At 35.8% G+C, this 27,963-nt stretch overlaps 1 protein-coding gene across 6 annotated transcripts in view; it reads right to left on the reverse strand.

The window, feature by feature from the left end:
• Window positions 1-396: 396 nt before the first annotated feature.
• The window catches only part of RNF2 (ring finger protein 2), a 45,826-nt gene continuing 18,259 nt past the window's right edge, over window positions 397-27,963 (reverse strand). For 2 of the 6 annotated variants that reach the window (XM_029935197.1, XM_029935194.1), the window contains exons 2-7: window positions 12,089-12,177; window positions 8,666-8,826; window positions 7,821-8,036; window positions 3,546-3,818; window positions 2,537-2,708; window positions 397-2,244 (exon numbers count right to left, since the gene is read on the reverse strand). In XM_029935197.1, the coding sequence (XP_029791057.1) occupies window positions 2,143-2,244; window positions 2,537-2,708; window positions 3,546-3,818; window positions 7,821-8,036; window positions 8,666-8,826; window positions 12,089-12,175 (1,011 nt within the window). In that variant the 5' untranslated portion in view covers window positions 12,176-12,177 and the 3' untranslated portion in view covers window positions 397-2,142. Of the gene's footprint in view, window positions 2,245-2,536; window positions 2,709-3,545; window positions 3,819-7,820; window positions 8,037-8,665; window positions 8,827-12,088; window positions 12,178-15,848; window positions 15,965-19,561; window positions 19,641-21,195; window positions 21,217-22,345; window positions 22,437-27,963 lie in introns of those variants that run through there. The other 4 variants (XM_029935193.1, XM_029935196.1, XM_029935195.1 and 1 more) reach the window with 4 other exon arrangements.

The raw sequence follows: 27,963 nt of genomic DNA on the forward strand, positions 1-27,963 counted from the left end.
TGTAAATTTGGCTATGCATATTTTACCATAATAAATTTTAAATTGATAATGTATCCAAAGGCCTTTACCACATTTGGTGAGCCTTTTGTTCCTCAACTGAAAGGGCGGGTATAGAGGTTACTTAGAGACTATGTTACAGAACCTTGAGTGGTAGTGAGGGTAAATGGTACCTAACTTGCGCACGTGTGCAAGCACACATACATACATGCACACACGCGCGCACACACACACACACTACACTCAATGCTCTACAGAATACCCATTATATTTTACAAAGAATTATAAATCTAATAAACTCACTAATGATGAAAAGTTTACATCCTTCCATACTGACAGAAACACATTCTCTAAGCACAAAGCTTATATTCACAAATAATTTTCTGCAACAAGACAAAATTTCAATTAATCACAATGAGAATTTAGTTATTTAATGTAACTACTAATCTAGTATCACCAATAAAATCTACACAGTTATGTCACAAAACCAGGATTATATTCAGTGGACATGCATTAATCATCTATACAACTTTAACATTACACCAGAAAAGGAACTGAATACAAAATTTCCCTTGATTTTTGGTGGTCTTCAAATTTCATGGCACAGATTACCAATAAAATTGTAGAAACAGATTGTAAATATTTTCAATAAAATGGTAAAAAATTTAATGAGCCTTTAAGCTTTCATATTGGGCTAAAGATTTAAAACCTCAAGCTGGCCCCAATCTGTCAAAAATGACAGATAAATATATACAATGACTAGACAGGTTATTTAGTTACAATGGTACTGAAGGACTACTCACCCCTGGCCAAAACAAAAAACAAAGCAAAACAAAAAACCCACTGGGGTTAATTTCTCAATGCAAACAAGTCTTTGCAAATACTGTGATTATTATAAACTTGGAAACATACCTGGAATCAATCAGGACAGTGATGTAAGCAACACACAAGTCAATCATATTTCTGATCTGTCTTCATAAAGCCTTCTGTCTCCAAAAGCCCAACACTGTCCCTCAATATAAAACTAAATTAGGAAGAGACACTTGCTGACATTCTTCTACAGAATAATCTTTCACTAGGGCAGGGCTCAAGTTCCATTAACCTGCTTCTCTAGAGTGTGATTAGCAGAGCACCAAATTTATAAACTGATAGGACCACCCAGAATGCTGAACACACTTTTCAAACAGAAGCAAACTTTTCCCCCCAATTGTTAGTTTTATGTGCCATGTTATTCTTGAAACTTACATGGCTACCAATAAGAAAAGAATTGGGGAAGCTTTGAACATATCTTGTACTTTTCATCAAGGCTAAAGTGCAAAATATCTCCATATCTCTGATATTTTAATAGGAAAAAACATCAAACACACATAATAAAGAAACTGAAGTGACAGTAAAGCTAAACAAAAAAGACCTCTTTAAATATACACTTGAAGACTACATAAGACCAATTTAATTTTTCTTTTTTCAGTGAAATCCGTAAATGAACCAAGTTCTCAGAGAACTTGACATTTTGTTTCTTTTTTCCAGGATCAGAAATTCCAAAATTAGAGGGAAAAAATGGAAAAAAATAACATTGCATGACAATGGACACTAAGTTCATAAAGAACCTTTTTAAAAAATGAGATTTTATGGAAGAAAATACCATGAAAATAATAATCCTATGAGAATTGTCTTTTAAGTACAGTAAATTTGAGCCTTGGTCTTCATGAAGATACTACAGCTTATATAGAAAACTATAAATATACAAGACTCCAGGAAAAAAAGTCAAAATACATATTATTTAACATTCTGTAGGCCTAAAAAACTTTTGAAGGGAGGGAAAAAGGATAGCCAACTGAATCTTAAGAATACAGAACTATGAAAAATTCCTGGGTCAAAAGAGTGCTCCAAATGGAACCATACTTTGTGAAAACATACAAGTTAGATTATTTAAAAGGAAAGAAGTCTTGAATAATTGCAGTCCCTTCTAAAAAGGAAATCTTAAATTAAGGGGAAAAGATTCTAATAGTGTAAACGAGTCTGGCTCAGAAAGAAAACTGAACAACATATCCAAGATTCTGTCCATAAAAGTAAAGACGTTACATCTTTTATATTAAAGAAATAGGCTATAAAAAAGTTCGTTCTCAGACTTGTTTTAGTAAAAGCTCATTTGTGCTCCTTTGTAGGTGCATAATAAAGTTCCATGGGTTTGTTCACTTTCCAGTATTTCTCACTGACCAATTCCAAAGAAAAAGAGCCATTTAATACCTGAAACAGAAAAAGAAAAGAATTAGAAAACCACTTAAAGCACAGTAGTAAGGTGTAACAAACACAAAAGCCCTTTTTTTTTTAAATCTTAAGATAAAAACGTCTTGTCACTTATACTATTCATAAAAGAACAACCAAAAGATATCCAAATGGTTACTACCCCCTTGCAATTTCTCATCCTGTCAGGGTCTCAGGGTCTTGAACCATTCTTATTAGACCCCACCACACCACCTGCCAGTCTCCGATGGCGAATGTGCTTTCAGTTTCAAGAACTAGTCTTTTAAATACTCACAGTGAACTGCCCACTGGCTGTTGCTATGTAAATGGTATACTGCTTCTCACTGGCTGTATCAAGGTTCATCTGGTTTGATTCTCCTTTGCTTCGAAGTTCTTCCAAAGCTAACCTCACAGCCAGATACTTGGATAAGTGATCAACAGTGGCATTACCTGAAGTCTTTATGTATCTGGAAAAATAAATCATTAAAAATATAATTTCTACAACACGACAAAAACATACTCAAATTATAGAATACCCTTCTAACCAGCTAAATAAAATATTAAGTGTCTCAATTACTGACAAAATAGTATCAGAAATTTATTTCTCTACTACCTAAACTTTTTTTATTGAAAGGTAGAAAAGAGGGGAAGGTACTTACTCACCATTTGTCTACAAGGACGTGAAAGCTCTACCTACCTTATCAACTATAAATGATACAAATGACAAAAATCAAACAAATACAAGGAGAAATGCAGGGGAAAAAGAACATACCCCTCAACCCCAAAGAGTAGAATTCTGTCATCTACAGCAACAAGAATAATAGAAAGAATATGAGCAAACTTCTTGTTAAGAACTGATTGACTTTCTGGTTTTTAAGACAGAGCCTAGAAGCACTAACCTTGAAAAAAAATTTTAAGCATGGTATACCATTTAATAACTCACTGAACAAGTATTTAATAACAAGTACTGACCTCTGTGACAGGCAGCGTGCTGGCAATAAATGGTAAAATAGCCATCTTTGCCAGCATGAATTCTAGAGCTTACTGGTAACCCTAATATCATTTAAATAACGCTTCTTCCCTCTCTACCTAGAAGCATCATTCCTTTTAGATATACAAATGTGGATGGGAAGCACATGAAAAAGGAAGAACATAACAATCTAGGCGGCAAGAATATCCAAATGAACCCTGGCAATCAATGGCATAACAAATACTGCCCTTACTTCTTACGTAACATAACTGCCTTTCAATTCCAAATTCTATATTACAAATTCAGATAATCTGAAGCTAACATGCACACTTACCTGGTCTGTGCACTATCATCTTTTTCCATTAGTGTGGGATGAGGCCTGAATACTAATTCAATTTCACTGGCACCATCCATTACTGGATCAATTGCCACTGTTGCATTGTTATTATCAAGCTCAAGCCCGGAATCATCAGATGTTTTGGTCCGTTTGTTACTAGGTCCTGCTTCCTGATTACTGTGTGTGGATGCATTACTACAGTGAGAACTGTCACCATTGTCTTCTGCTCCACTACCATTTTCAATCTGTTGTTTCTTGCCTCGCTGTAATCTGGTTAAGGAAAAATAAGGGGTTGCATAAAATTTACATTTGGACCTTTTCAACATCAATTTTGAAACAACAATTCTGAATTACTGAACTTCAGAATTCTAAAAAAGTCTTCATAACTGAATTTGCTCCAAGCTGGATAATGGCATTTATTTCCCTCATGTCCCAGAAAGTTCTAAAGAACCTCACTTCTACACACATATTTGAATAACTCAAACAAATGTTTATATTAATTTAATAATTTTCTTTACTACTATCAGAATTATTGCCAATTTCTTACTTATATTTTGATACTTTGTTGTTATGAGATTTTAAATCTAAAGAAAGTCATGATTCAGAAATCAAAGTTTAAAAGTACTGAGGGAAGCTATTTGTGCCCCTTTAATTTGAAGTTTGTAAGGAAACAAGATTCAAGACAAATGGGAAGCACTCCCTCCCTGCCAACCTCACTGCTAATATTAAATATTCTAGTGAGAAAAATGAGATGGTATCTAAATGACAAGCACGGATAGAAAAGCAGTCTGACTAAATGCTAAAGAACAAAACCAAACCAAACACTAACTAGGCAAGGTACTCTGGGTATACACCTGATTTACTCGTCAAAACAATAGTTGAGTTAGTTATTATCATCATTTTATAGTTGAGAAAACCAAAGAAAATGAAGTAATAAGCTAGTAGTAAGTGCCAGAACTAGAGCTAGGATGTGATACGCACTCTAGCACACCGCCCATCAACCTGTATATGAAAGAAATGTGAAGAAATGAGCTGAACTTCTAAGACAGTATCATTATTATGTATTTACTGCCAGAACAAGAAATAATAGCCCACTGCTTGGGAAACATGCTCAAGAGCATTTACTTTTTAAAAAACAACAAAAGCACACACACACACACACACACACACACACACACACAAAATCCTGCTTATGAAATCTATAGATCACTTTAAAATTAAGCGGGGATCAGTAATATATTAAAGGACAAAACTACGATTCAAGAAGATATGAACAGATACAGTGAAATACTATTCAGTCTTAAAAGTGAACTAAGCCAGTCACAATTTCACTTATATGAGGTGTTTAAAGTAGTCAAATTCATAAAAACAGAAAGTAGAATGATGGCTGCCAAAAGCTGAGGGGAAGAGGAGGAAATGAGTTGTTTAGGGTATAGAATTTCAGTTTCTAAGATGAAAAAGGTTCTGGAAATTGTACTTACTACTGTGAACTGTATATTTAAAAATGGCTAAGAGAGTAAATTTTACATTGTATTTTTTATCACATTTATAACAGGTCAAACTAAAAACAAACAGCGTTTTTTAAAAAACTCAACAGTGAAAATATAAAGACCATACCTAAATATTTCCTAAAATCTGCAGGTAAAAGCAAAAGCAAAGTTGTTTCAGTTGACTATAATCTAACAGGGTTACTTATCTTACTGTATTGATTTTTATCCCAAACTTCTTTCCAAAAAAGTCTGAGGTGACAAAGCTAATTAATTTCTTTCAGGCAGCATTCTTAGAATAATGTTCATAATACAGATTAATAGCTTATTATATCCTAGATATATCAAACCATATCTATAATACTACATACTACTCTAGTAGCATTTCAAGTACTACACCATCACACTTGAATGTCATATGAGGTATGAGGAACCATAAAAGTATTTAGGAATGTGACTATTTAGTCTCTACTATTTAAAGAACTAGTAGAAGTAGTACAGAATCCAATAAGTATTTTGACAAAGACAGATCAAGACTGCTACACATAAAAAACTAATTTTAATTCAATATAAAGGTAGAACTTAAAAAAAAATCATACATTCAAAAATATTTACTGAGCAGTTACTTTTCCACCCCAGCACCCCTTGAACAGCTACTTTGTAGGCCAAACATGGTTCTAATGACTGGAGTTGTAAGAATCAATAATACTGACAGTCTCTACCCTCTAAGGGCTTATATTATTCTAGTGCAGAAGAAAACACACATGTCAGAGAATAATTGCTGCAGGGAAAAATGAAGATGCGAGGAAAAGAAGGTACGGAGTATTGAGGTAGAAGACAGGAACTCAGCAACCTGAAGAGAGTGAGAGTGCACCATGTGGATTATCTGGAAAAGGGTTCTTTACAGAGTACAAAAGCATGCTGGGGAAATTTGAAGAAGAACAAGGAAGCTGTAAAAAGCTGCGAACATATGAAAGGATCTCCTGTCATGTACTCCCACCGCTAGGAATGTTCAAGCAAAATCAAAGGACTATCTATAAAAAATTTGGAAAGGGGATTCTTTCTCCTGCTTTTAAAAGACTAAAATGAACAACCATTAAAATCCCCCAAACTCTTAGAAATGTATATAATTCTTTTAAAATAAATGCATTCAACATTTAACACTTTATTTTACTTTTGCTAATCAGAGCTGTAAGGTAGTTTAATATAGTTAGAATGCAACATATATTCTTCAGAACCACTTCTAAAACCTTAAAAATAGCAGTGCTTGAACCTTATTGGTTTGGGATGGTACCAGAGGCCCTAGAATTTTAAAACTTTCTGTGATTCTGATGTTTAACCAAGGTGAGAAATAATAGACTGGGATAGGGCTTTACTGCCATCTCCTACTCTGGAAAATGAGGACTCTCACTGAGGCCTAACTATATGAAGTATCAGAAAGGACCATGGTGGAAAGGAAGGGGGAAAAACAGTTACAGAGAGGGAGGGAGGCAAACCATAAGAGACTCTTAAATACAGAGAACAAACTGAGGGTTTATACACTGTATGTTAGCCAATTTGACAATAAATTATATTTTTAAAAAAGTATCAGAAAGGAAACAAGAATGAGGGTAAGAAGTGTCCAAATTATGCAGGGTGTTGGAAGCCATCATTAGGGTCTTTAGCCTGAAAGTGAACAGAATATGGATATTAGAGACTTCAGAGCAATGGAGAACCATAGTCTGACTTTCAATTTAACAGAATCACTCTAGCTGCTGTGCTGAGAATAGACTTTGTAAAGATAAGCATGGAAAGCAGAAAGACCAAATAGGAGGCTATTTTAATACTCGAATGAAAGATGGTGTAGCCTAGAACATTCTGGATACATTATGGAAAAAGTTAAAAATATATTTATTCACAGATTCAAATGCACAATGTGACAAAAAAAAAAAGAGAACAGTTAAGAGTGATTACAAAGTTTTTGGCTAAAGCTAGTGTAATGCCTAGGTTGCCATCAACTGAAATGATCAAGAATGAAGAGAAGTAGGAGCTAGGAATAAAAAGTTCAGTATGGGGGCCTGGGTGGCTCAGTTGGTTAATCATCTGATTCTTAATTTTGGCTCAGGTTATCATCCCACAGTTCATGAGTTCAAACCATGCACAAGGCTCTGCACTAACAGCACAGAGCCTGCTTGGGATTCTCACTTTCTCTCTCTTTCAAAAGAAATAAACTTTAAAAAAATTAAGAAGTTCAGTATTGGACATGTTAAATTTGAGTTAAGGAATAGCTAATTCATACAAAAGTAACTAGGAAATTATCCTCTCCTAAGAGCTAGGTGAAGAACACTCTTCAAAAGGAAATTAACTGTGTCAAAGGCTTTTAAATAAGATGGAAAAATGAGGTGTGAGAAGCAGCAATTAGATTTTGCAATGTGGAGGTCACTAGAAAATTTGATGAGGGGCTATGGGGGTGGGAGAGGGTTTAATACAAGTCTGACTACAGGGGATTCAAAATAGAATGTGAGAAGACCTGGAGACCATGAGCACAGACAACTTTGTGCTATAGATAGAAGAGGAGAAAAGGAATGGTGAGTGGGGGGAGAAGTGGGTACAAGAGAGAACAGAAAGGAATACCCTATTACAACTCAAAGTATATATTATGCCTGCATGGTAAAGTAACCATGCAGAATTACTATTTACAACTGCATTTTCTCTTTTTCAAAGTGGAGGCTGTTAAGTAAATCCAATATTTTAATAAAAGTATTCAAGAAAATGGCCACCATCTCTGGCATCCTTTCCCATGTACCTGTTCATGGCCTGTATCTTCAGTCCTTCCTCAATGCTGTGACTGAGTGCTTGCTGATTATTGTGCTTGTTGATCCTGGCTAATACTCTCTCTTGATGAGCCTCATACTCATCACGACTTGGATAAATTTTGCTGATGAGTGCATCAAAGTTTGGGTCTGGCCTTAGTGATCTTTTAGAAACTAGCTTCTTCCGACAGGTAGGACATTCTTTATTGCTAAATAAAAAGAGGGAAAAGAAAATGTAAACAATGTCAGTATCTTTGGACTAACAACAAAAATATCCAACTTGTGGATAGTTATCTTTATTCCAGTACCTTTTCTAAGTCACAGAAATTTAAATTGATTAACTTGAATTTCTTTGAGGAAAAGCAAGATTTTGGAAACTTGAGACACTCAACAATACTTGCTAACAGAGAAAAATGTGAATACTTGCCAATGATAATTTATATACAATCATCTTAGAAATAAAAATCTATTCCTTGTTATTATAAATTCCCCGATACCCATGCCACAAGGAAAAACTATCCACTAATCTATATTAATCTATGTATCAATTCTTTTTATTAAAATAGCATTCATAAGGATATTATTTTATATAATTCAGAAGTAGAAAAACCATGGTTTCATGCTTTGTAATTTCCTCAAAACTAATACTCATGCTATAAAACTTTTTAAATTGTGTAAAATCAACTGTTTCAAATCAAAGATGCTCCAGTAATTAAAACTTAGACTTTAGGTTTCCAGTTCTCAAATGAATACTTATTAGAGAGTGTAATTCTCAAAACCTTCATAAAGCACCATGCTGGTATAATTCAAGTACCTAGTATAATTCATTTCAACATACCCACTTCTGAGGGCTGTGATAATGCAGTCTGCACAAAAACGATGTAAGCACTCCTTTGTAGTCATGGTGTTCTTCAACATATCCAAACAAATTGGGCACATTAATTCACTGTGTAGACTTCGGGGTGAAACAACAATTTCCAAGCCATCCGTTATTGCCTCCTGTAGGAGAGTCACTTGAATAGTAAATGCCACCTATCTTATTATGTACAAACATAAAAAAGTACTAAAAATGACCAACATGAACATTTATGTACCCATCATGTGGCTATTACCACTGTCAACTCACAGCCAACCTTGTTTGACCATAATCTCCCCCAAATCCCTTCAGGTTCCCACCAATGTTATTATATCATGCTCTTATTTTAATGCTAAAAATAATATAGTAATGTGTTTTAAAAGTAAGTAATGATAAATCATCTTGGCATAATAAAAAAAAAGCATTGAATTTGGAATCAGATGCCTTTGGTTCTACTTCTAGATCTATTAATGTGACTAATTAATAATTTAACAGTTTTGTTACCTGCAAAATGAGGAAGCTAAGGCTAAATAAAATTTAATTTCTGCCCCTCCCTGCTCACGCTCTCAAAAATAAACATTAAAAAAAATTTTTTAAGTCACTTATTGAACCTTAATCTTGATCCACAGAAGTAGTTTTATACGAAGTGGTCAGGTTTTCAGGTTAACCTACAAACTAATTTAATCCAAAGTGCCGGTATTAGTATTTCTAATCGTCATGTGTAAAAATGTTCCAATGCAAAAATGCATTTAGAGTTCCAATGTAGGATTCCATAACATCTCTCAGCTGGAGAGACATTAGCGACTCCCTCATTCTTCATCACCACCACCACTACCCACCTCTCCCACAAGGTGGCACTGAGTACAAATTTACCTAGCTCTAAAAGTCACAACCAAGTACTCCTATGGATTAAGGAGAGATGTCCAGCAGAAGAGGAAGGTCAGATAGAAAAAAAGGGCTTCCAATATGTAACTGACACTTTCTATTTCCACTGGTTCTCCATACTTATGTTTTCTCTACAGGGTCAAAGAATGATGACCCTACAAGGAAAGACAGAAACTACAAATAATGTCCATAACAGAATCACGTAAAACACATTTCCATTTCCATTTACAATACCTACCACTATTTTTGAGTGTCTTACTATGTTTTAACCTCTCTATATAAAGCACGTTGAGTCTTTTCTTTTACTTAATTTAATATATACACAAATTTCTGATGAAGAAATTTATCACTCAGAGTATTATGACTCAGCTAATAATCAAGTCTGTTCTCTTCCTCTTTAGAATTTGCCTAGCAAAATCCCAGCCCTGGATAAACTCAACCCTCCATGTTCTCCATGTCTGTACCAGTGCAGGTATGTAACACTGTGGAAGAAAAGGGAGAAATCATACAACCAGACTAGTATCACTAAAAATTTCACCAGTTTTAAGTTCAACACAGCTCAGCAATTCTCTTGTAACCAACTTGTTTTTTTCTATGCCATTTTATACCTTTTCTTCTATCTGCAGAACTTTCTAATCAAAACACTGAAAAGATTATCTTATCTCAAATTTCATTAAGAAAGAGCTCTCATTTTCTATGACATCTTTTATAAAAAGTTTCTTTTAATGCTTATTTTTTGAGGGAGTGAGAGGCAGGGGTGGGTGAGGGGATAAATGCATATGAGCAGGGGAGGGGCAAAGAGAAAGGGAGACACAGAATCTGAAGCAGGCTCCAGGCTCTGAGCTGTCAATACAGAGCCTGACATGGGGCTCAAACTCACAAACTGTGAGATCATGACCTGAGCCGAAGTCAGAGCCTTAACCGACTGAGCCACCCAGGTGCTTCTTTAGGACATCTTTTTAAATCATCATCTTCTTGGGGCACCTGGGTGGCTCAGTTGGTTAAGCATCCGGCTTCGGCTCATAATCTCACGGTTCCTGGGTTCGAGCCCCACGTCGGGCTCTATGCTGACAGCTAGCTCAGAGCCTGGAGCCTGCTTCAGATTCTGTGTCTCCCTCTCTGACCCTCCCCTGCTCATGCTCTCTCCAAAAAAAAAATTTTTTTAATCATCATCTTCTTTCTTGCTAAACAGAGAAAACATGCCTCTTCCTTATCAAAGATACTTTCCTTCCTACCTCTTCAAGTATATCCTTTTGATTATTTTATTTGCTCTCAGATTTCAGCAATCTTTGGCTCTCCACTAAATCAGTCTAGAGTAGCATCTATGGGGTTGCCAAGTATAGTGAAATGTAAATGATACACCTCAGAGCAGTGCAGGCCTGGGGGCGGAGGTATCCTTGGTGCACCTCTATCTCCCATCTTATAAACAAAACAAAATTCAAAACTTACAAATTCCATGTTCCCCCCTCCAGTTTTTACTCCACTTCTCTGCTTCTCTGCACAGCCAAACTTCTCTGAAAAACTGCCTATGTATTTTCACTTTTTTCCCCCTTCGACATAGTAAAATTTATACAAGTGAATTTATTCCTGTCAAGGTCATGAAGTAAACATTGCCACATTCAAGGTACGCTTTTGTAATCCTCATTTTACTTGTCCTCTAGGTGGTGTTGAACACAGTAACTACATCCTCTCTCTTGACACATCTCCTCTTAGATTTTGATCTCTTATTTTTCTTTACTTTGGCTGTTCCTTTCAGTTTCCTTTGCTGGCTTCTTTTCTATTACTTCATTTCTAAATGTTGAAGCTCCCCTGAATGAAGTTCTGGGCCCCTCTGATCATCTCTCTAGGTTTCCAGGTTATCTTATCCATTCTCACTGTTTAAAATGTGCTGACAACATCCAAATTCTTACAGTTAGTCCAGACTCCTAGTTAGCACCTATGCCTGCCTCACGTACAGGCATCTCAAAATGAGTTCGGTTTTTAAGTATGTTCATCTCCTTCAAAGCTGCTACTCTCCGGTCTTTCCCAATTTCACTTTTTTTTTTTTTTTTTAAGATTTTAAGTAATCTCTATACTCAACACAACCCAGAGATCAAGAGTTGTACACTCTACCAACTGAGCCAACCAAGTGCCCCCCATCTTCACCTTCTTGGTCTCTCTTAATGCCCCCTCCCATTATTATTTGTTACAGTAGCACTGAGAACTTTCCCCATTTACACAACCTCTAAAATGTGTAATTCTAGGGATATCTGTTTGTTTAATGTCTATAAACTCCATAAGCTGGTGCCACATCTATTTTATTCACCACTTCACCTAGTGCCTAGCTTAGGACCTGGTACAGAGTATGCACTTAAATTATTTGTTTAATGAATGAAGTGTAATAAACCAAACATACACAAGACTGCTTATAGATAAATTCATTATTACTGTCATATTCTTTCGAGTATTCATTTTCTAAAAATGTATGCCAGTTTACAGATGTGTCATATTTCCCCCTAGTAACCTTAGTCTATACATTACCTGAGGTGTTCGTTGTAATTCATATAAACTGAGTTCCCATGTTTTGCTTAATGGCTGAGTTCCGTTTGTCTGCACAGCCTGAGACATTGCTAGAAATAAAAAAGAAAGAAAAACATTTTAGTATATGAAGGGAAAGTAAATCTCACAACTGATTTTTTGGAATTGTGAATCCTAAAAATAATCAAAATAGAAATTACACACTGGCTACTCAAAAATTAAAAATAAGTTCAAAAATCTTTTCATTTAAAAATACAAGCTACTTGAGAGCAAGAAACTACCACTGAACCCTAAATGCTCGACAGGTGGCACATAAGAAGAGCTTAAAATTATTATGAATGCACAGAAAATGGTTTTAATCCTAAACAATAACCATGTTTCTAAAATTCATGGTCATGGAATTTAGAACTAAATCAAGAAAATTTAATACTCTACAGCATGGTCAATTCTTGCCAGACACAGCAAAATCTACTTTATAGTACTTTAAACTCCTGTCATTCTGCCTCTACTTTCACAGCTCCACTCATGAAAAATCCTCTAAGTCAGCTTACAATGTTCAGAAAGCTCTTCCTAATGCTGAGCCTTAAAAATGCTACATATTCATCCTATAGCTGCCCTCTGGAGGCACAATGATTAAGACTAATAATTTTTCTACATGACAGCTTTTCAAATATTTGGGTACTGTTATCATGTCTGATTTTTTTCTTTTTGGCTAAATATTCTAGTTCCTCCTATTGCTCATCATCTGACATGATTTCAAGGTCTCCTCACCACCTTGACATTAATTCTGCCTCTCTCCTCTGGTTACGAATAAACTTAACAATGTTACGGCCAACTTCTGTGCTTGTCTTTGAGTAGGGGAATGGGATCTAGGACTCATCTGAGGAAGATGGTCTTAGAAAATTAACTCCTCTCCAGAACAAGCAAAAGGGGCTCCAGGCATTCACCTTTTTAGTAGGTATCTATTATTAGCCAACCTGAACTGCTCTATGTCCTTGCTTCAGAATTCATAGCCTTAAAAGAAGGAAATCATACAAATAAGTAAACCACAATCTGACAAAATAAATTCTAAACAGCAGTATCGAAAAAGCAATATGGAATTACAGAAAAGATCAAGGAATTTCAGGACTCAAGCTTTGAAAAATAAAAGCTTACCACACCAAGATGGGAAGAGAAAAGAAAGAGGGTTCCAGACAAAGTAGAACACCATGTAAGAAGACAGGCATGAAAACCAGAATATGCCTGTATTTAGGAGCTATTGCAAGTTTCATATGAGAGCAATCCAATCAAATAGTTTCACAGAAACTCAGGCAGTAGTGCAAAAGTAGAGGAACAAAAAAGCAACCAGAAGTAAGACAAGTGAGGAGGCTGTTTCAATAACCTGAGTGATGTTACCGAACCAAAGCAAGGACGGAGACAAAATCAGAAAGACCTAGTGATACATTCAACACTGATGTAAGAGAGGAGGATCCAACATGAGTTTGGGAAAGCAACCATCGTTTAAGGAGATGGAGAACATAAAAGGAATGTGGGCACTTAAGTGGCTCAGTCAGTCAAGTGACTGTTGATTTCGGCTCAGGCTGTGATCTCCCAGTATGTTAGTTCAAGGCCAGCATCGCAGAGCTTGCTTGGGATTCTCTCTCTTCCTCTAAGTTTTAGTAAATAAAACTTATTAAATAAATTTTTTTTAAAAGAAGAGAAGAAGGTAAGTGGAATTGCTACAAATACTGAGTTACAGTTATTTATGCTCCACTGAGGAAGAGTGGTCCAGTAAACAGAAATATCCCATACCTGCCTAAAGACATAACCTGCATATTTAAGTCATACATTCTATACTGGCATGTAGACAATGAAGGATATGACCTATTTGTATTCAGGAAGCTGAACTTCCCACATCCAGCAAATACCATTCAAAGAGCTATCAAGAATTCACCTAATCAGCAATTAGCTCCACTTTGCTTTAAGAAGTAAAAACACTTCATTGAAATTTGAACTGTATTTAACCGCTAAAATTCTACACACCTATTTATCAAAAAACCCACATTCCGTATGAAGTTTTTCCTTTGCTCAAGCAAAAACTTGAAATAAATGTTCAAAACTTTTCCTATGAGTGAGCTGTTTGCAATTTGTTTACAATTTCAAGGATGCCCACTGAGTCTACCTCAAGAGTATTCTCACTTATTACTTCACTTATCAGAACTAGTGAGCTCACAAACAAGCAAACGTTCCTTGAGCCTTTTGTTTCCTTGTAAATATATGTACCATTATCTCTACCACAAATCCTACTAGAACATAATGAATGTCTCAGAGAACTAAAATTACTCAGGGGGAATTTCTAAGAATTCCAAATCCTAACACCATTTCCCAATCTGTAACTGCTAACCTGTTACAGGTTGTCTCCAGATAGCTTCCCTAGCAAATTAATGGGAACCATCAAATAAAATAAAATCTTCTGCTGAAGGGTCATTTCTAGAGTTATCAGTTCTCCTCCATATAATGAAATTGTATCTGACTTAGATATTTGTATTTCTGTGGCAAGCAACATTCAGGAAGTAATTCACAAGTTAGTTGTACTTGCAGAGTTTCCTGGTATTTGGAAAAACTAGGATCTTCATGGCTTTGAAAAGTCTTCCAGTCTCTGTGTATGTCTGTATTACAATCATACAGATTGTAATGTTCTTCCTGGTACCTGGGGTCTTAAGATGCTATCTTACAATAATTCAGCAGGTAATCCTGAGACCTAAAAAAGGATACAATCATGCTGATCATCAAAACCACTATCTCAATCCTTAAGAACATAGCAACAGTGTAGTTTGGAGTTATATTTAATGGCCTCTTCTGTGACCTGGCCAAGGAGGGCCAACAGGGCTCTAAGAATTAAAAATTCCATTTTTCGCCTCAAGATACACACATAACATATACATATACATATACATGGCCTGAAGGACATGATCAACATGTGTAACAGGAAGCTCAAATTTCCACTTTTGGCAGTCACTGAACAAATAAGCTCTAGAGAATTAGTTTCTTTTCCTTTAGGTCAACATACTGTGTCACTTTAATTTAATTTAAAGTCTGCTCTTCCCCAAAATCACATATAACCTTTCTTTTACTTTTATTTGGTGAGAAGCTGCATTTCTGCCATCTTGTTCTTGATGTTCTTCTCCCTTGCCCAAGCCAAGAATATAAAACACACTTAATTTTTGTTTTGCAGGTAAAAGTGAACTGCAATTTTAATGAACAGTATTTGGGAATTATCTATGCATAGATACTACTAAAACATAGAGGAAATAAGAATGGATCACCTAGAAATAATCATAACGTGAAAGGACAGAGAACAGAGACAAAGCCAGTGAAGATGAGAAACAAGGTGTCGGAAAAAAAAGAATCTTAGAGATTCTTTCCAGCAACAGGTATATGCTACACCTTAGACCACTGCCTGATGATTACTGCAGGACAAGAGAAAAAGACCTAGGTCTACCTGGCCCAATTCCCAATGACCATACCTAAATTACACTTCTGAATAACACATCCCCAACAAAACAGAAATATTTCCTGCACAAAATAGGCTCTCACTTTTGTGAAAAGAATATACAAATGAAAAGTTAGTATTCGCTAGGACAAGATAATGTGGCAGAAACAGAAAATCAATCTGATAAAAAACCTAGTTACAGGCAGATTTTGAAAGCTTGCAGCTTCAAAAACCAACGAGGAAGAAATATCAATACAATATTTAGAATGTTCTTTTCAAGACTACAAATACCTGGCACTTTCATGCTGACATTGCACATCTTCAAATTTATGGCAGGCAGATCACAATCCTTTCGCAAAGGCTCAATATGCTTTCAAAAGCTTTTTCAACACAGCATCTTCAAGAAGATGAATATGCCACAGAAGCAGAATATGAAGAAGAAATGAAAAATTCCTATGCATCTACAAAGAATGATTGCATGTACAAAGAATTATTTAATAAGTTTATCTTTTCTAAAACAAGAGAAAAGTTAGACTTCCAGTTTTCCAGTTCCACATGTTAGTCACCACTTTGTCCTAATAAGTAAAAAACTGTAGAGACTAAACGAATCAACATCTTTTCTTATATCCATAGCAAGGGGAGGACACAAGGCAAACCACTGCCACCAAGGCTGGAAAGACAGAATACAGGGAATCTAAGCTTACCAGAGTAACTCAGGAGTAGAAACTCCAAGAGGATCCAGCGTGAGGAGGGTAAGTCTGAACTACAATTAAATTGCTGGAGACTCACAGTGCAGCTAAGTCTGATAGTTAAACTCTAGGCAGACCCAGTCACAGGGGTACCCCAAAATATGAAATTTACCTCCAGAAGCTTGACCAGATTCCTATGTAAACAGGAAAAAGAATCCCTTTATGCTTGCCAGAGAAGTCTGTTCTTAACAAGGCCTGCCTCAGGGAAAACTAGTTATTCAGAACCTAATATGCTAGGATATTATCAGAACCTGACTGAGCTAGGGAAGGACAGTACCTAATGCCAGCCCATTCTAGCAATCCTGTTCCACCTGAAGGAAGAGGAAATAAACTGAGAACCACTAGTAGGGTTCACAGTTCAAAGTATTAGTCTCACTGAAAAAGACTGAGACTACAAGACGGTAAAGCCCTACCTCTCCCCCTACATATCACCACCACATAACTAAAGGCCTATTTACAGCAGTTCCTTACACCCAGTACATCATATCTGGCTATCTAGAAAAAAATTATAAGGCATTTTATACCAAAAGGCAAAAAACGCAATTTGAAGAGACAAAACAAGCATAAGAACCAGACATGGCAAAATAGTACCAGAATTATCAGACCAGGAATTTAAAACTACTATGATTAATAGTTGAAAGGCTCTTAATGAGTAGAATATACAGCATACAAGAACACATGGGCAATGTAAGCAGAGAGATGGAAATCCTAAGGAAAAAACCAATAAGCATGCTAGAGATCAAAACACTGACTTGAAGAATGCTTTGATGAGCTTATTGGTAGCCTAGACAGGCCTTAAGCAATAACTCTGAGCTAGAGGATGACAGAGCAATAGAATCCTCAAAAACTGAAAAAAGAATAAAGACCACAAAAAAAACAAAACAAAACAAAACAAAAAACACCCAGAACAGAATATCCAAGGACTGTGCATTAACTTCAAAAGATGTAACATACATATAATGAGGATATCAGGAGGAGAAAAAAGAGAGAAAGGAATAATTGAAACAATAATGACTGAGAATTTCCCAAAAGTGATGTTAGATACCAAACCACAGACGGGGAAGCTCAGAGAACACCAAATAGAATAAATGCCAAAATGCCAAAAGAACTACACCATGGCATATCATATTCATCCTACAGAAATGTAAAGATAAAGAAAAAATTCCTGAAAGAAGTCAACAGAAATGGTTACTTTCTAAAGTTAAAAAAAAAGATACAAAGTATGTCTTGCACTTTAGACTTACTTGCATTACAGTGGCTTACATGTCTGCTCCACTGACTTAATATACCTTAGTGCTTTCTCCTACACCTAGAAAGGAGCCTGCTTTTTGACAGAAGTTAGTATGTGAAGAAAGATGTTTAGAAAGGAAAAAAAATGAATCTTAAATGATAGTAACAGTAAAGAATTACTGCTTACTAAAGCTGATCTTACACGATTTAACCAGGCACCTATACAATAGCTTTCCAGGGGGCTATTTAGGGCCAGGATAGTTTTCAAATAATTTAATTGACAGATGATCAATTCTACCCAAATCCATCTAAGAACAGGACTATGTATCTGGGTAGGTCTCTCTCCCTACCCTAATCCTTTCATAAGATTACAAATCATTCACTCACTCATTCAAATATTGATTTATCTACTGCACACCATGCACTGTACAAGCTGCTAGGAATACCAACAATAAGCAGAACATGCATACATAAATTAATAACTCTTAAGTACTACATAAAGATATAAAAAAGAATCCTGGTTTACACAATCATTAGGAGAAAGGGAGCTTTTTAAGATAGAGGGATCAAGAAAGGGCTTTCAAAAGAATAGACTTGCTGGATGGGGCACCTAAGTGGCTCAGTCAGTTAAATGTCTGGCTTCGGCTCAGGTCATGATCTCAGGGTTTATGAGTTGGAGCCCCGCGTTGAGCTCTGTGCTGACAGCTCAGAGCCTGGAGCCTGCTTCCGATTCTGTGTCGCCCTCTCTTTCTGCCCCTCCCCTGCTTGTACTCTCTCAAAAATGAAATAAACATTAAAAAGTTTTTGAAAAAAAAAAAAAGAATAGACATGCTGGGGAAAAAAAGGTCAATGTGGTGTAAAGAGGAAAACAAGAGGTTACAGAGCTAAAGAGAGAATCAAATGAGATTAAGAATATATGGGATGCAGAATGAGTGAAACTTCCTTCAGAAATATTTATAATCTTCAAATTTTAATAAAGCCATAAAACTGAAAAAAGCATTAGAAATTAGAATATAAGCCTAAAGAAAACAGAAAAGTGATTATAAAAGCATAAAGCAAACAGAAACAACAGTTAAAAAAATTTTAAAAATCAGGACTTGTTCATGAAAGCAAAATTTAATTTAATTAGCTTTGATAAAAAAGGAAAAAAGAAAATGTACAAATAGTTATAAAATATATTTTTAAAGTTATATTAGACTGCTATATTCTACTTTACATCCATACATAAATTCAACTATTCCTAATTAAATGTCTTTTATTAAGTTAGAAAAGATGGAAACATTTTCTTTTTTGAGAGTGAGAGTAAGAGAGGGAGAGAGTGAGCAGGGAAGGGTGGGGGGGCAGAGAGAGAGGGAGCCAGAAAATCCCAAGCAGACTCCATGCTGTCAGCAAAAAGCCCAATGTGGGGCTCAAGCCCATGAGCCAAAATCAAGAGTCCAACACTTAATCAACTGAGCCACCCAAGTGCCCCTGAAATATTGAAGATACATATACCAGAAGCCCCAAGGATAAAACTTCTGAAGACCCTATTTTAAAAGTCAAGGGGAAAAACCCAAGACTGCATTTCTGCTGGAAGTCCTACATATACCCTCCCCACAAAGAACAGGGGAACAAGACACTGGAAAAGGAAGTGACAAAAGTATCAACTGTAGATAGCATAAATACCTAGTAAATCCAGTAGAATCAAATGAAAAATTATTGTAACAACAGCAAAAAAATGTAGCATAACATGATGGCTTCAATAGAGAAAAACATGCCAAAAAAGCCATAAATTCCTATAAACCAGGAATAAACATTCAGAAAACATTTTTTTGATGATCCTATTCAGCATTCACAAGAGCAACAAAAGCTATAAAATACTTAGGAGTAAGTTTCATGAAATAATGACAACACAAAAACTCTGCAACTTAACTGAAAGACATTAAAGACTTGGACATGGAACTGGATAAACATATATGTAAACATAAATCCAATGCAATGCAATCCCAAAGAATTATCAATATACAAAATGATTCTAAGATTCACCTGAATAATGCACAAGAACACTCAGGATATTTTGAAAAAGAAGAGAAATCAGGGAGACCTTCCTTCTGTCTACTATTAAAGCTTCATGAAGTGCAACATTCTGGTCTGGTCTGCAGAAAAGATTAATTTAATGCAACAAAACAAAGGGTTCAAAAACAGACATGTGAACTTACATTATTTAAGATATTTTAAATCAGAAGAATTTAAATACCTAAATTTAAAAATTAAATCAGACATACCTAAACAAATAAATTAAAAACTCCAAAAGGATTAAGCAGTAAAAAAAAATCTGTAATTTCAAAGGCGCACATGCACCCCAATGTATAGCAGCACTATCAACAACAGCTAAAGTATGGAAAGTGCCCAAATGTCGATCAAGTATACACACACACACACACACACACACACACACACACACACACACAATGGAGTATTACTCAGTCAAAAAGAATGAAATCTTGCCATTTCCAACTACGTGGATGGAACTAGAGGATATTATGCTAAGCAAAATTAGAGAAAAACAAGTATCATAGGACTTCACTCATATGAGGAATTTTATACAACAGAGGAACATAAGGGAAGGGAAGCAAAAATAATATAAAAACAAGAAGGAGGACAAAACACAGGAGACTCAAGTATAGAGAACAAACAGAGGGTTGCTGGAGGGGTTGTGAGACGGGGATGGGCTAAATGGGTAAGGGGCATTAAGGAATCTACTTCTGAAATCATGGTTGCATTATGTGCTAACTTGGATGTAAATTTAAAAATAAAAAAAAACCAAAAAAGCTATATAAGGTAAGAGTAAAATGCCTGCCTACAATTAAGATTAAGAAGGTAGGCTAGGGGCACCTAGGTGGCTTAGTCAGTTAAGCGTCGGACTTTGGCTCAGGTGATGATCTCACTGTTCATGGGTTTGAGTCCCGTGTTGGGCTCTGTGCGGACAGCTTACAGCCTGGAGTCTGCTTCAGATTCTGTGTCTCCCTCTCTCTCTGCCCCTCCCCTGCTCACACTTTGTTTCTCTCTCTCTCTCTCTCTCAAAAATAAACATTAAAAAAAAATTTTTTTAAAGGCAGGCTAATAAGCAAGATGCAACACTCAAATACTTTAAAAGTAGTTCACATTTCACCTCTTAAATTTTTAAAACTTATATACAAAAACAAGGGAAGTTATCACAAGCAAACTAAATAGATAAGCAATAGGGAGAAAATATTTGCAACATAAATAATAAACAAAGGCAAATATCCATAACGTACACTGAATCTCCTCCCAAGACAATTTAAAAGACAACTCAATATAGGCAAAATGATTGTGCTTAACTTCACTAATCCCTAAACTGTAAATCAAAACAGTTATTTACATAAGCTCTATTTCTTGTCTAGGATACTGACAAAAATTAAGATACTGAAAATACAGCATGAGTTAAAATATGCAGAAAACAGGAACTCTCAATTCCAGAAGTGTACAGTGGCATGGTTTTGGGGACAGAGTATTTACAGTATTTGGCCTTAGAAATGTACATCTTCAAATGGAAACTGGGTAAATTAAGCTATACGATTATTACAGAAATCTCTATGGAAACGCACACTCATTTTTAAATTTACTGTCTTTGATTAACATATAATTAAGGTTGATACCATTTTATCCACATTCTTTAGAAGTGTTGTAGTAGACAAATCAGCTCAGAACTTCCATACAGCATGTACTTCAACATGTATAGGTACCTTAAATTTTAAAATAAGCTCATTTGTTTATTCTTTTAAAAAATCAGTTAAATGAACAGTACTAAAATCTAAAGACAGTATCTGTCAAACACAGATGCCAGTGAAAGAGGACATGCCAACAGAACGGTCTCTGCTCTTTGGCCAAATCAAAAAATAACACTGCACTCTATTGACTAAATCTTCACCTCTCAGAGCAGCCTGAACCTGTCAAAAAATTTTAATGTACTTAAGTCTGACCTTATAATGGTTCTCTTAGGAAATTTATTCAACAAAAATTCTCATACAGGCATGCAATAAATATACACACAAGAATAGTGATCACAGCATTGTTTGTGATGGCAAAAAATCATAGAAATCTACATTTGTCAACTGGAATATAGCTAATTAGGATATACTCAAAGCACACAGTATTACGTAGCTATACATACTAAAATGGAATTCAACGTAAGTACACAACGTACATTAACTTTTTACAAAGTTGTAGAGCAATATAGAATATAATCCTGTTTCAGCAATAAGAAAAATCCAAACAAACCAAATGTAGGTTTGTGATTGAGTTCTGTTCACTATGTGTCAGCCATATTTTCCATCTTTCTCTTTATCAATTTTACCAAGTTCATTCTCAATTTAGAATATTTTTTTAATTAAAAAAAAACTTTATTTTTTGAGAGCGAGCATAAGCCAGGGAGAGGCAGAGAGAGAAGGGGACAGAGGATCCAAAGGAGGCTATGCACTGACAGGCTGACAGCAGCGAGCCGGAGCCTGACGTGGGGCTTGAACTCAGATAATGATGTCTGGAAGAGGACGCTCAACTGACCAAGCCACACAGGCAGCCCTCATTTTAGAATCTTTTTACTAGTGCATCCCTTCCATCTGGAACAGAATGCTTTCTCCCCCTCCCCCTCAACATTTTGCCATAGCTAGCTCCTTCACCCATTCTAACAAAATTCTAACTTTGCTGTTTTCTCATGTCTTTTTTTCCCCACCACAACACTTTTATAGCCTCTAAGCTCCTTGAATACAGGGTATTTATCTACCTTATTCACCACAACACCCCCAGTACCTTGCACTGTGGCTGGCATCCAGTAGTTATTCTGCTGAAGAACTCAACAGTGATGACTAAAGGAGTTCAAATGAGGCAACCTTAACATTTCACATTTTCATGACCAAACATATACTTCAAATTAACATGGGGAAAAAGCAAGACAAAAGGAATAATTATCAGTTGGCTTATTTTCTATGTATAAAGATAATATTTTTAATGTATCTGCATGATTAGGGCTATCTGAAATAAATCTGTCCTTCAAAAAAAGAAGTCTGAAAAATTAAATATAACTGAATTGATAGGTAAGAGATTTACCTCCCCAGATGTATGTGTTTATACCTCAGGGGGTATAAGACTACAGAGACATTCATGGGTTATAAATTCTGACATCTGTCTGATCTTCTCATACCCTGTCCCCACATTCATTTACATTCCAAAGATTAAGAGCCTAAGATCCTCCCCTTCTGTAACTGGAAAATTCGTTTACAGTGAGGAACAAAGGTTTCACTTAGGTCTTTCAGGAGGTGGATAACACCTACAAGCTCGCAGTTTTCATAGTTTTCAGGTTCCTTATCTACCAAATGAATATCCAGGTCTCAATGCATCACTCTGAGAGGGAAAAACTGGGGCAACGGGGTTATTACTGTAATAAAGAATCCATCCCTGCCCCAGAAATTTTGTTTGCTTTCAGGATAACATGAATGAATATAGCTATTAAAAATTTATCATTTGAACAAAATTTCGTTCATAAAACTTACCATGTGATTCAAAGTTTAATAACAAATTTTTTAAATGAATGTAAAAATTGTTTTTTCCACACAAAAATACATTAAGCCCCAACTTAGAAACTAAAATTCCATTCTAAGCTTTTCCATTAAAAACATACTACACTTAAGTAATGAACTTAATGAAGTGAATGAACTACTGGAAAATTTGTATTTGCATACTAGGTTTAATGACGTTATGCATTCGTCTTTTGAAGACTAGTCTAGAAACCTAACCATTAAACACAACATTGTTCCTACATATTCATTTAATAGTACCTGGCAAATAAAGTAGAGGCTCCCTAAAGTGCTCTTTTTTAACCCATCCCTTATCTACAATCCTTACACTGGTTGAGAGAAGTATTATAAAATCATAGTCAAGTCTACTAGAGGTAGTTAGACGTGGCAAAGAACAGTTTTCATGTAAAAATTGAAAACAATACTTATACAAGTTCCCAATTCATTTCTGCTGACTCCTAGGACCCCCAAATCCCTTGAATGGGCCACACATTTGCTCCCAGAACCATTCTCTAGCCCCCCAAGAAGGAAAAATAGATCCACTAAATGATAAATTCCTCAAGAATAAGGGTAGAGAACTTTATATTTTAGGGACGTCTTTGTTATGGTACAACAAATGAGACAGCTAGAAAGCACAGTAAGTGATTTCTGGAACTAGATCAGCTTGCATTTGCATCCCAGTGCTGGCAGCTACTGGTTATGGATTGACACCCAAATTTCTCAAGGCTTGTTTTTAATCTGCAAAGTGACAAACATTTTCAGGGTCACTGGCAAAGTTGAATAAGATGCTCATATAAAGTGCCTGGCATATTCCACAAATGATGGTCATAAAATGGAGAGGGTTTAAGAGCCCTGCCCGCATTATGTAAAAGATTAGGGAGAAAAATTACTTAACATACTAAAAATTATACATTAATCCCCTTTCAAAAAGAATAATTATTTTAGAAAGGGACAAAAAAAAGTTTGGTTATGTGCCTGTGATAAAAAAAAAAAAAAACAGCAGGCCAATTAACCCAAGACTACTCCGTAGGCCTTTTAAGTAACAAACAAAAAGTTGCCAGAAAGAGACTTGTCAGTTGTCTACTGTTATTACACTATATGTGGCTCAATATTAAGTATAGTTCCTGTATGCTTAAAAGAAAAAGAATACTGGATAGAGACATTTCTGACCCATATTTCATTTGAAACTTGTGGAATTTTTATAAAAGGGACACAAAATGACATAAAGAAGTGCATCCTGAACAACAGTTTTGCAGGACTTTAGAAGACATTCAAATGGATGTTTCTTGGATCATCCCTCTCCCTCCTCAAACACAATCTTTGAGGGGAGTAAGATAACACAGGCCAGGTACACTGGTATCTGATCACTAAGGATACAGGGCGAAAGTGTTACGAACCTACGTGGCCTTTCTTCTTTGGTCAGATTCCCAATATACCAAAGTCTCAAGCGAGACCCCTAGCACTATTCTGGGTCATAGTTAACTCATAACTTAATTCTCAATAAGGCCTCATATGTACATTTTCTATAGTATGCCTGAAAGAAGAATTCATATTAAATAGCAGATTGGCAGGCAAAAAGGCTGACAACTGTGTTGTAAAATTTTAGGAGTCTAAACTATGCTCTTACCAAATTATAGCTATAACAAAGCAACCACAAGAGGGCTTCCAGACTGGATAAAACAATTTTCAAAATAAAAAGGGGGGGGATATATTTTGAGGGCACCTGGGTGGCTCAGTTGGTTAAGCGTCCAACTTCAGCTCAGGTCCTGGTCTCACAGTTCACAGGTTCAAGTCCCACGTGCTCTGTGCTGACAGCTAGCTGAGAACCTGGAGCCTGTCTTCGGATTCTGTGTCTCCCTCTCTCTCTGACCCTCCCCTGCTTGTGCTGTCTCTCTCTCGCTCAAAAATAAATAAAAACATTAAATAACAATAAATATATTGTGAGCTAAAACTTTAGTTTTGGGCCTAAAAATGTTCACCAGTTGCTTTAGTCATAAAAATTGTCTGGTCTACTCAGAATATTTGAAATAGAACTAAAGACTAATATGAGCGAGCTATAAAATATACACCCCCAAAAGAAACATGAGTTTAGGTAAATGGGGTTGTTTAGAAATGTCCATTTACACTTTGAAAAATGACTGCTGTAGGAGCACCTGGGTGGCTCAGTCGGTTAAGCATCCAACTTTGGGTCAGGTCATGATCTCACAGGTTCATGAATTTGAGCCCCATATTGGGCTCTGTGCTGATGATAGCTCAGAGTCTGGAACCTGCTTCCTGCTTCAGACTCCGTCTCTCTCTACCCCCCACTCTCACACACACACACACACACACACACACACTCTCTCTCTTTCTCTCTCAAAAATGAACATGAAGAGAGAGAGAGATGAAAAATGATTGCTATATTAGTTTCCTGTAACTCTGCAGCAAATTACCACACTCTCTCCGTTCTGGAGGTCACGTTTCACTGAGCCAAAATTAAGGTGCTGGCAGGGCTGTGTTTCTTCTAGAGGTTTTATGGGAAACTCTGTTCCTTATTCCTTCCATCTAGAATTCCTTCGCTAGTCACCACTTGCCCTCTCTTCTGGGTGTGTAATCTCATTCTGCCTCTCTTTTATATGATGACATTTAGAACCCACACAGATAATCCAGGATAATCTCTTCATATCAAGACCTTTAATTTAATGACATGTGCAAAGACTTATACACACACACACATGCACAGGTGCCCCAGCCCCAAACAAAGTATAATATAACATTACAGATTCCAAGGATTAGAATGTGGGCATCTTTTAGGGGCCCATATTTTAGCCTACCATACTCGCCAAAAGTAAGCTTAACAGTACAACCAATTTCTTCTATACAGCCAACACTTATTCATGTCTTTATTTTATACATAATTTGTTTTTTAAATTGAAAAATATATACCAGAAAATACAATCATTAGATTATCCCATCTTCCTATGAAGCACTTTTCTTCATTTGAGATTTGCTGCCCTAAGCACTATGAAACAAAACTAAGAAACTTTATATTTTTAAACCAAAAAATTCACCTTTTTCTTACATGGTTATTGTCCCCTCTAAACATGAATAAAGGTCATATCAAATTAACTCTCTAAATCTTTAGCCTTTTTCTCTTACATTATACAATATGTGAATGAGGAAACTATTTGTTCCTTAATTAGAACACTGCTTGCTTACAAGATACAGGTGTTTGATTTTTGGAAACGTATTCAAGACTAAGGAAACAGGGAGCAGTAATAAATTCTGACTAAGCAATCCAACTACCATCATAACACTGCCTGCAGTATCACCTCATAAAAACCATTGGCAGCAGTTTAATCTAAAATTACAGCTGTAAGACATTAATTTTTGCAAGCTTCTAAAGACACAAAGAAAGTCTTCTTTATTGAAAAAGATGCCATTGTGCTAAACATATTGAATACTCACCTATTACTTTTGGTAACCTTATAATAGCATCTTTATTTTAAAAAGTAATACAATAAATTCCTAGTTGGATAATCTTTTACATATTGTGGAGCACAGAGCAGAGACCTTTCAAAGATGATCTACCAAATCTTCATGATCTAGTCTTAAGTTTTCGAGTATTGGTAACAAACATTATTGTTACCTGAGTTATTGTTACAGGGAGAATAATTGTTTAAAATTTTTTTTAAACAGTAAAATGCAAATCTAGAAAATTTATGTGATCTGTGCCCTTCTACCATATTTATCACCCATCACTACCTCATCTCCTCTAACACTACTCCTGCATTTTCTCCAACCTCCACTCCCCCAAGTTTCTTAATGACCTAATTCAGTCTTTCCCCAGGCTTCAGAATGCACCTATCAAGATCTAATATTAGTCAACATTAGTTATATCAGAAACAGCTTTTTCTTCTGTCCCTTTGCCTATCCATATTAGAAGCTAACATATCCATAAAGAAAAACAGATGAGTTCAATAGTTTAGGAAACATTTATTGAGAACCACCATGTGATAGGAAATGAGACCCTCCAAGAGTTTATTGGCTAGTGGGCTCTGAACATGTTTTCAATATAATTTGGTAAATGTTATAAGTACAGAACAAAACAGTCAAATGGAAAAGCAGAAATGGTTTCCCAAAGAGATTCCTCCTTGAAAAAAGAGATGTTAAGGTTAAATGGAAGTTAACCAACTGAGGAAAGGAAAGCAATCCAGAAAAGACCATCATAATAACCAACAATACAACTCAGTATGGTGTATGTGAACAATTCTAAGTAGTTCACTATTAAATGAGTGAAAAGAGAGAGGTAGGGAGTAGTAGTAGTAGAATTAAACTGTGGACCAGATTAGAGAGGCCTAAAAGCCATGCAAAGGTGTCAGGAAAAGCCACAACTGAATAACAAGGTAAGATTTGCATCTGAGACAAAAGGATCAACTCTGCTACTAGTGGAGGATGGACTTGCAGGAGGCAGGAATACTAGTTAAAGGGCTATATCAAAGAGCAATAATCAAAGTTAGAAATGCCTATAATTAAGTCTGTTAATAGTAAGAATGAACTAGGGGTGGCAAAGCTGCAATATACTTAGGAGGCAAAATACATGGGGTATAGGAAATAGAAAAGAGAGAAGAAAGTCACGAGCTCTCAAGTTTGTGGCTGTTTAGATGTTGATGTTAAAAAACAAAACAAAACAAAAAAGTGAGACACCAAAAAGGAAAATGTATTTTTGACATTTCTGTTCAACATATTATATTGGAAGTTCTAGCCAGATCAATTAGACATGAAAAATAAAAGGCATCCACACTGGAAAAGAAAAACTATATTTACATATATGATCTTACATACAGTGACTGCTGAAGATTCCACAAAAAAGTT

This window comes from Suricata suricatta, chromosome 3 (assembly GCF_006229205.1).
Source record: "Suricata suricatta isolate VVHF042 chromosome 3, meerkat_22Aug2017_6uvM2_HiC, whole genome shotgun sequence".
In the NCBI taxonomy this organism is placed as follows: Eukaryota; Metazoa; Chordata; class Mammalia; order Carnivora; family Herpestidae; genus Suricata; species Suricata suricatta.